Source organism: Lepidochelys kempii, chromosome 6, assembly GCF_965140265.1.
Source record: "Lepidochelys kempii isolate rLepKem1 chromosome 6, rLepKem1.hap2, whole genome shotgun sequence".
Classification (NCBI taxonomy): Eukaryota; Metazoa; Chordata; order Testudines; family Cheloniidae; genus Lepidochelys; species Lepidochelys kempii.
This window is the reverse complement of record NC_133261.1, coordinates 91,536,067-91,545,710: the sequence shown is the minus strand read 5'-3', so window position 1 is coordinate 91,545,710 and position 9,644 is coordinate 91,536,067. Positions and strand designations below refer to the sequence as shown.

General features: G+C 50.2%; 1 protein-coding gene across 1 annotated transcript; it reads right to left on the bottom strand.

Annotated features, from left to right (window-relative positions):
* Positions 1 to 1,804: 1,804 nt before the first annotated feature.
* BATF (basic leucine zipper ATF-like transcription factor) lies at positions 1,805 to 9,350 on the bottom strand. The gene is made up of 3 exons (XM_073349225.1): positions 9,205 to 9,350; positions 6,796 to 6,900; positions 1,805 to 2,465 (listed from the first exon to the last, which is right to left on the bottom strand). Exons 1-3 carry the CDS (start codon positions 9,268 to 9,270, stop codon positions 2,256 to 2,258), a joined length of 381 nt encoding a protein of 126 aa, XP_073205326.1. The 5' UTR covers positions 9,271 to 9,350; the 3' UTR covers positions 1,805 to 2,255.
* Positions 9,351 to 9,644: the final 294 nt, after the last annotated feature.

The following is a 9,644-nucleotide window of genomic DNA, read 5'->3' as shown; positions in this document are numbered from 1 at the left end:
GACTGCTATGGGGCCTGTGCTCTCCCCCAGTAAGGAGACCGAACGTGATGGATCCCTGCCTGGGAAAGAACAAATATGGGAGCAATAGACCCACTGTATACTCCCCAATCTCTTCTAGACCAACATGCAAGGACAGCTCTAGAGATGACAGAATGAAAAAGCCAGCAGAACACTCAACAGGACCCAAAGCACTTACCAGCTGGAAGGACAGGAAGCGCAGTCTGCAGCACTCACACTAAATGATCACTTTGGGGCTGCAGATCATTGTCTTTCCCAGATTTAAAGGGCCAGCTACCAGATGAGCACATTCTGGGAAAGACCCTATAAAATGGGGATCTCAAAGCAGGGCACTAATTGGGTGGGGGTGAACAGTTCTGGTTGCTGTGTGACTGGATATAAGAAATTCCTACCTGTGTGAGATCCAGGGATTTGTAAGATGCCCTGAGACTGCCCCAGTCAAAGCCTGCTGGATTTTATATGGCTGGTATATTTACAACTGCTTTTTAGTGTATTCTGCTTTGGCATATTACATACAAACAAAATCCAGATTCCTCTGCTGCCTGCCTGGGATGTGCACTGGGCCAACCGTGCTTGCCAGTGGAAGCCCTGGCACCCTGCCCCTGCAGAGATGAGAGGGGAGCTGGAAGCAGGAGGCTGCCCTCCATTGCCTACTTCTCTCCAGATTCTAAATCAGTTCTGCTAGAATCACCATCATCTTACCCCTGTGCATGCCCCGCTCCTTGGCAGAGTAGCCCAGACTTCCACATAGACACCCCTGCATCCAGGGGAGCAGGGCTTCCCTTCCCAGCAGATCAGCAGGAACAGCAAGGTTGGGAGGCCAGGTCCTTGGAAGGAGGGTTAGTGAGAAACCTCGCAGTGTTTCCTGGGCCCCTCCTGCGGCAACTTCACATGGGGGAAGGGGAGGATAGCACCCATCACTGGTGCTTCCCAGGTGCACAGTGAGGTTACTAGTGGACTTCAGGGAGTTTCCTGCTCTTCTGCCTGTCACTTTTGGGTTTGTTTTCTGGCAGAGAGACTGGAAACAAGCTCCTGTGAGCGAGGAGGGCACCAATAGCTCAGATCAGTTAATTCCAGAGCTTCAGTACAATGCCCATGTCTTACCCCGCTAGCAAAGCTGCTGACAGCGCCCCCGGCTGGGAGAAAGCTCCGGCTGTTATTCCTTAAAGCAGGCAGTAATTTTGAGAATGACCTAACATTAATCTACAGTAGCAACAGGGTCTGTGGAGGCAGGCCGCACACAGACCTGTGCATAGGTCTGGGGAACATGGGTGGCCAGCTCCCTGACTGGTGTGTGTGTCTGCTGCAGATACAGTCCATATTGTTATCTGTACCTTTGTGTTTCTGTCAGGGCAGAGCCAGCAGGGATCTTTAGTGAAAGAATTTGGTCTGCAGGCAGCTGAGAGCTGGGGGAGCCAGCAGAGAAGTGAGCTGTGACTGTGTATGTACAGGTTCCAGAGTTAGCAGCCAGCCTCATCCCTGCAGAGCTGGGGAATAGATCTCCCACAGGAAAGGCCAAAAGACACAACAGACACATAAATGGCCCTTCCCCATCCCACCTGGCCCAGAGAGAGGGCAGGGACATGCCAGCCCTTCTGTTACACATTGAAGACAGGCTGCTGTTGTTTGGATTAGACATTAGCACAGCTTCTCCAGCCCAAGGTCCCTGCTGTTCAGTATAGGGCTGTTCCCCAGAATTTCTAGTGTTGTCTTCCCCATTTTCCACCACGCTCAGAGTGTAATGTGGAATCTCAGGGGAGGGAAGGCCAGGTTTTTAAAGAAAGCATTAAACATTTTACTCTTTATTTTAAAAACAATAAACCAGTCTCCCTGCTACCCCATGGCCCCTAATTCCCAGCGCTCCTCTCCTGGGAGCACTCACTGGTGAAGCATCCAGCTGACTGCTCACATGGAGACAGGGTTCCTGTGTCACATAGACCCATGCGAGGGTCCCAGTGCAAACAACAGAACAGGGATTGCTGCCAATTTGCAAACGCTTCCCTTCTCCGTTGATCTGAGATTTAACCTCCCTGAAGATGCCTGCTGGTGTTCTGCCATATCTGCACCGGGGCCAAGTCCTAGACATGTGACCCTGGGCCTGGCCCAGTAGACGCTTGAAGGAGGGGCAAGAATAGCTGTATCCGTCCATGTCCCTCCTGCGAACCAAAGCGTGAGCCCCGAGGGGTCTCTGATTTCCATTTGTGGAGCCTGCAGGCTGCGTGTCCTTGTGGCCGGGCTCAGTGCTGGAAGCGTGGGGAGCTGATGTGGGGCTGATGGAAGGAGTGCGTGGCATATAGCACCTCCGGGGGCGGTTGGGGCACCGTGGTCAGAATGGAGCAGAGAGGCTCATGGGAGCTCAGCATTGAGGTGAAATGCTTCATTTCTTCTGTCAGCTGCTTGATCTCCCTGCGCAGGGCAGCGTTCTGCCTCTCCAGGTCCTCGCTCTCCTGAGGGCACAAAAGCAGCAGGGGCTAGATTAGTGTTCTGCCTGCCGAGCCATCACAGGGGTGGGGGGAATTCTGGGTGGAAAACTGGCTGAACAGTGTGTCCAAAGGGGGTGGGAGGTAGAGGGAGATGGCATGTCTGCAGAGCAGCAGCCAGAGGACAGCTGGGTTAGTGCTCAAATTGCAAGGGGAGCTGGCTCCCATTCATGTTGTTGTTACACATTGATATTGCTGTGGTGCCAAAAGCAACCAGCTGAAGACCGCATTATGCCAGGCACTGTACACACGTATAGGAAAATGACAGTCCCTTGCCTCAAAAAACTTACAGTCCAGGAGACCAACATAACAGTGGATAAGACAAATGAGCAGGGGTGCAGATTAGGGGGACAGGGTAGGATGTACACAGTTCTCAGCCAGTCAGGAGCAGTGATCACAATTTGCCCTCTGCCTAACAATTCACAGGTTGTAGTTTCCTGTGTGCTTTACAGAAGAGGCAAGTTTGAGGAGGGACTTGAAAGAAGATAAGGGGCTGGCTTTTCTGATCTATCTGTCTATCAGCATCTCTCAAGTGTCTGGCTGTCACTGCAGTATCTCAGTGCTGCTAGGAGTGGTTGGAGCTGCCTCAGGGAAGGAGCTGGGAGTATCTGGGTGGGGGGAGAGAGGTCAGAGCCCTTCATCTCGCTACCCCGGAGACTTTCCACAGTGACACATTTCCTGTAAATTCAAAGCAGCGCTGTGTCTGGGCAACTCCCACCCCACCCCCAGCCAGCCAGGGGTCCTGCCACGGAGCCAGTGACATTCTCAGCCCTCAGCCGCACTCTCTCCCCAGCAGCTGCTTACGAGAAGTGACAGCAGCACCAGCACGTTCTCCGCCCAGGCGCTCACAGCTCCCTCTCACGCACACACCTCCCAGGCCACATCCCGACCTGAGGCAGATTGGCCTGGGGGGAGGGGATGATAAATAACCGCCGTTATAATCAGAAATAACCAGAAAACCACCTGTCACAGGAAACCTGTCATTGCCATGGTAAGACAAGACTCACTGCTTCCTGCCAGCGCCTGGCGAAACCAGACGTATGGCAGCGGGGGGGTGGAGGGACATTGATGTGACAGAAGGAAAGAGGGAAACTGAGGCCTCAGAAGAAAAAAATGAACAATAATGGTGGTGATGATGTACAGTCCTGCTTAATGGTACCCAAAATGCGTCACAGACTGTATGCACCCCTCCTGAAATGCAGCCGTCACCAGCGTGGAACACCTCGGCCACTGAACAGCACCTCGCAATGCTACTCAACAGTTTGAGACAGGACCTGAAGAATCCTATGTCCAGTTGAAACCACAGTGGGGCTTTGGAGAGACAGAATGTTGGAACCAAGCCTGAAATTTAGCCAGGCTACTAGGGCACTGAGGCGCTATGAACAGTGCTATGAGATCTTGAATGACTGTTTACCATACCCTATGGCCCCCAAGGCCTAAATAGCTACCCATCTAGCCACTCATCCAAAACAAAGCAGCCTGCTCACCCCGCTGGGATTGCTAGAGGCAGGAATCTGATTTATAAAGGTCCCTATTGCCTCAGTATTGGGGCACCTTGCATGTTAAAACAAACTCACCACCAGATATTAACTGCCACAGCAGGATCTTGCAGAAGGGAGAAGGGATCTCTCAGATCACTGCGCCCCACACAGCCTAATGCTTCACAGATCTTAACCAACTCTGCACTCAGAAGCTGACAAGAAGCCAGTGTGGGGAGTTCGTGTGTTATAGGCTCTTAGTAACTCACTCCACTCCAGCAACAAGCCACTCTGTTCTGCACCAGTTAAAACTTCTGGATCCTTTTTAAGTCATTACAGTGGCCTCAACTGACCATTGACACTGGAAAGGCCTGCTTCCAAGAGGCACTTTCATGACCACTATGCCTATCAGACATGAAAAGCATTTGGAATCAATTATAATCCAGAGACTGGAAACTATATTGACCACGGTTTGACAGGCATCTCCAGCAAAAAGGTGCAACCACGTCTCTGTCCCATTCCTCCAGCTGTCTCCCCTACCCATTAGCATCAGTTCTGTCTCATCCAGGTTGATCTTAAGCTACTTTGCTCCCATCCATGTCCCCACCTTTGCCAGGTACTAGGAAAACAAAGAGATTGTAGGTTTCAGAGTAACAGCGGTGTTAGTCTGTATTCGCAAAAAGAAAAGGAGTACTTGTGGCACCTTAGAGACTAACCAATTTATTTTGAGCAAGCTGTAGCTCATGAAAGCTCATGCTCAAATAAATTGGTTAGTCTCTAAAGAGATTGTAGTATCAGTGTCATCTGCACCATGGTAAAACTGCAAGCCACATGCCTCACTGTCTCCTCCAGCAAGGGGAACACCGCAGAGCCCGAGGAAAGGCAAAGTCAGTACTCATTCCTGCCCTCTGGAGTCTCTGGGAGAGAAAATAACAAACCCACTGAAAGGCTTTCCAATCTACTGCTGTGAGCTGCAGCAGATTAATGACTAACCCCGTGATTGTGGTATCACAGGACACTGACAGAGCTAACCAAGTCAGCATGGACCAGTGTCCTCTCTAAAAGGATCATCAGCCATGGATAGCGAGTGACACCTTCCCTGTAATGAACCCACTACTAAAGAAGCATTGAGGACACCTGTGCAATCAGGCTGTGGCAGAAGCTGCTCCAACACCACTCACTCAAGAATCCTCCCCAGAGTGGGGATAGACGGGGGTGTGAAGGCTGCTAAGGTCAAGGGACAGCTTCTCCAACACTCTCTGTTTAAAGGGCAGTCTAAGATTTAATTACACGAACTCAGAAGTCATACCCTCCAGCTCTGACACCACTCCCACACCTGATACCTGCAGCCAAATACTCAGGTTCCCTGGAAAAGTAGATGCCAAATTCCTTACACTGAGAAAAGTGGCTTTGGGCAGTGCGTGGAAGTCAACAGCCTGACTCCCCTTGTCCCCCACCCCCATTGCACAGTCCCAGTGTGGCAATATGGTAAAGAAACAGGGTGAAACTAAGAGAGGCAAGATGTATGCTGGATATCAGGACGGTGCAAAGTATTCAGCTGTGGAGTTCTCTCCCGAGGGAAGGGTTAGGAGCCTCATCTCTGGGGACATTTAAATTTAAACTGGACAAAACACTAGTAAGATACAATGGGGAATTATCCTGCATAGATGGCGGGCAATGGACTGGCGGAAACCTAATGGGGATTTTCCAGCTCTAGGGCTTGATTCTCCAGGGCTTTGCAGATTGTATCATCATTTAAACCTATGCACAGCGAACATAAAATGCTACCAAGTCAGAATGGCAGTGTTTTACTCTTTGTATGGATATGAGAGGTGACAAGAAGTGCGAGGCGAGGGAGCGCCAGACCTCACGTATTTAGGCTTTTAAAGGATTTTTGAGACAGTCAGAAGAGACTAAAAAAGGTAACTTGATCATTTCAGGGCAAGAGGTAAAGATTAAAAACTGGGTGCAGAAAGTAGGACTATGTGGGCAATTTACAGCTCAGAGAGAGGTTGAGAAGGGGGTCACTCTGAAATTAGTCCGAGCGGCATGGTTATTCACTGTATTTATCAGTGAGCTGGAAGGGTGGTAACATTTGCTGGTGACACAGAATTAATAAGGCTGATCAAGAGTAGGGAGGAATTCCTGAGGGACCCCATAACACTAGGTGACTGGGAAGAGGAAATTCATTGTGGACAAGTGCAAGGGGAAGGTGCACACTGCTGGTTCCGAAATACAGGCGGACGTCACCTGCCAGGGAAGGCATCTGCTGTGTGCACAACAACAATCAAAACTGCAAATAAAGGGGGCCTCACCCTGCTCCCATTGCAACAAGTGGCAAAATTTCCATTGGCATGCATGGATCAGGATCAGACCCAATGTGTTATTGCAGAATGGAGAATAATATGGGAAAGAATATACCTCTAATGAAGGGAGGTACACTCCTCATTCCTCCCACCCAACCCAGGATCCTGCACTCAGCTTCAGCCACCTCATCCCAAAAAGACAGAAAGAGCAGAAACAAAAGGTCCAGAGAATATGAGGAGGAACCAAGAGGAGAGGCTTCAGGAGAGATGACTTTCAACAGAGTACACCTGCTCCATTTGGAAGGGAACATCTGGCTGCTTCTGGAAGAAGCACACTTCACCTTCACTATCCAGCTGCTCCTAGAGCTGCCGTCACATGCTATGCTGGCCCATGCTCTTCCTGCCCCTGCCTGAACTTAATGGCTGTGCTGTGTGTTCATCTGTGCTAGAACATGTCCCCTTATGTGTGCAAGGCCCCAGTGATCCAGATGGGCAGAGAACAGAAGCTCTTACCAAGTGCAGTGTGTCTGCCTTCTGGGTCTGCCTCTGCCTGCTCTTCTGAGCTGCGATGCGATTCTTCTCCCTCCTCTGAACTTTCCTCATGTCATCAGAAGAATCCTGAAAAATACAGGGCCTGGGAATGACAGAGATGTCACCTCCACTACCACAGAGAGGCATGAGGTCAGGGGTACGGGGCAGAACAGGCCCAAGCAAATATTCCTCTCAGCAAAGATCACCACACCCACTCTTCTGGCCACATAGGACATGTATCCCTGACTGACACAGCATCTGTGCAAAACCAGGGTAGAGGTGCTTTCCTACTACAAGGAGGTATGAGGCACTCAACAGCCACCCCCTGAGATGTAATTCTATAATCTGGACATGCTGGTAGAACTGGGAAATGAACTCTGTCTCCATGGCACAGGCTTGGGTTGTAACCCACAGAACCACAGGAGTCAGAGATGAAAAAAAGAAACCTGTTGGATCACCCAGTCCAACCTCCCCAAGGGCCAGGGTAGGACTGTCTCCTCTACAGCACTTTTTTATGCTTTGTGCAGTAGAGTTTGTAGTGTCCCATGCCAATGGGGCTCCCGCCCTTCTCCTGGGAGATGATTCCACCGCCTGACTTATTTCACTGCCAAGGAGTCAATCCTGGCATTCAGCTTAATTTTTGCCTTTCTTTATTTCATCCCATTACTCCTAGTTCCCATATGTCACCCTAAACAATTGTCCTTCTACGCAGGAGTTTATCTGTTTCAGACATTTGCAGAGTTATGTCCCTGCTTAGCTCAGCTACACAAGCTCGGCTTTTTTTATCTTTCCCCTGACTCAGTCCCTCCTGACCCCTGATGGCTTTGTTTGCTCTTCTCCGAACTCACTGCGTTTTAATGTCTTGCTGCTAATGTGGTATCTAGAATTGGCGGCAATATTCCAGATCACATTTTCACCGGAGTTATGTAGAGAGGGGCGATGCCCTCCCAGCTCTGGGATGTGAGGTCTCTTTGCTTGAAGATCTCACTCCCCAGCATCATTCAACAGCCATTCCGGCACTCTTAACTGTTATTATATTTTTATTTTTATTATTTATTATTATTATGGAAGGTTCTCTGCTGAGAACTGATCCTCCCACTCTCTCTGGCAACTAAAACCCTCATCAGCTCTTATCATCTTCTGTCTTCCCGCTGTAACTGCTGCCTCTCTGGACTCTCTGACACGTACACCACCTCCCTCCTCTCCTTGCAAAATGCAACCTCTATAGTTATCTTCCTGAACCATCAGTCTGTCCCTTTTCTCCCTGCCCCCACTTTGTGATCTCTCCATTTCCTCAAATTTAAACGTCACATCCTTACCTTCAATTTCCTTCCGCCAACCCACCCCAGCCAACATATCCAGCCTAGCCTCTTACCTTATTGCCCCCAGCCCTGCACAGTGAAGATCCCAGTCTGGGTACCCCACTTGTCTACTTCCCCCTTGACTGCTGTTGTGCCTCATTCCCTTCTTCTTGAGACAGGGTGTTCTCCCAATCCCTGTTTGCCAGCCAGCACCATCTACTCAGTGTTTGTCCGTAAGCTCCTCAGGGGCAAGGTGCCTCATATCTGGTGTCCTGCGCAGCACCATGTGGTTAAAAGCTAGCAAAGAATAAAATTACCAATACAGGTATCCAGAAAAGAAAATGAAATCATCCGGGACATGTCTTAAGAATAGCAGGCATGCCACTGGACAGCCGGAGGAACACACAGAAGTGGCCCACTCAAAGAATCCCTCCATACAACAGCACTTAGGGAGAATTTATGGGACTTAAATAAAGAAGGTGCAGAGAGCAGCTCAGGATAGAGAAGCCTTGTTCATGCCCTAAGTGATGTCTGATGGCATGGGAAGGATTTGGATTCAGAATGAGATCCTGTCCACATGGGGGAGGAGGGCTCAGGGCCCACAACAGGGTCTCTGCAGAGATACTGGTATTCTCACTTTATCAAGCTCCCAGCCTGCTGGATGCCTGGAGTCTGTGGGGTGGCCCCTGCAGTCAGAACCAGGCGTTTCAGGTGCCGTCCCTCATGTGACCTGTGCTAACGTGGTTCCTCTGCAAAAACACTCCTCACTCTGTCCTTTGGTTTTAAGCTTGTTCCTGCACGGAGGCTTCCTGCTTAGTTCTCTGTGGCCTGGTTTACATGAGGGGTTTAGTTTGCACTAACTCAAGCCAGGATGCATTGAAAACGCCTGCATGGACACAACACAAATCTTTAAAGCGCAGTAACTCCTTGTTTGCTGCAAATTGTGTACTCCACTTTCAAAGTGGAGTAAGTGCACGGTGGACTGAATTAGCGTGCCTCTCTCCACGCTGGTTCCTAGAAAGCCCTGCCATTCTGCGCTGTGGAAACATCCCAGGATGGGAGCATGGGTGCAAAGAATGCAAAATGTTACCTGTTTGCTAGGTGGGGGTGACTGGCTGAAGCTGCTGGAGTCGCTGCTGTCAGAGCTATGGGGCATGGCTTGCGTCCCTCTGCCCAGGGCCTCTTCTGCTTCCTCTGTGTCCTTGGTGATCTTGGTTTCCTTTGGTTATTACTCACCCCTCCCTTCCCCTGCTGTCTTTCCCTCTCTCCCTTGGTTACTTTCTTTGCCTCTTTCCTGGTCCCTCTCTCTGTCACGTTGTTGCTCTCCCTGTGTCACTTTCTCTGCCCCTCTGCCCCAGTCCCTCCCTGAACCACTCTCCTCTCAGTCACTGCACCTTGCAGTGATGTCTAGGTCTTAGACTCCTGTGGTTTCTCGGAAGCTGCGAGGGACGTAAGCTGAAAGTCACATGGGCGGAAACTTTACGAAGAAGAAAAAAAGTTACATTGAGAAAAAAAAACACACACACATCT

Bases quoted from the DNA above. Each gene is read 5' to 3' on its own strand.
- BATF (XM_073349225.1), bottom strand. From the start codon at position 9,270: ATGCCCCATAGCTCTGACAGCAGCGACTCCAGCAGCTTCAGCCAGTCA. The intron at 6,901-9,204 runs GTAACATTTTGC...TGTATTTTTCAG, and splicing joins CACCCCCACCTAGCAAACAG to GATTCTTCTGATGACATGAG. The intron at 2,466-6,795 runs GTAAGAGCTTCT...TTGTGCCCTCAG, and splicing joins AGGCAGACACACTGCACTTG to GAGAGCGAGGACCTGGAGAG.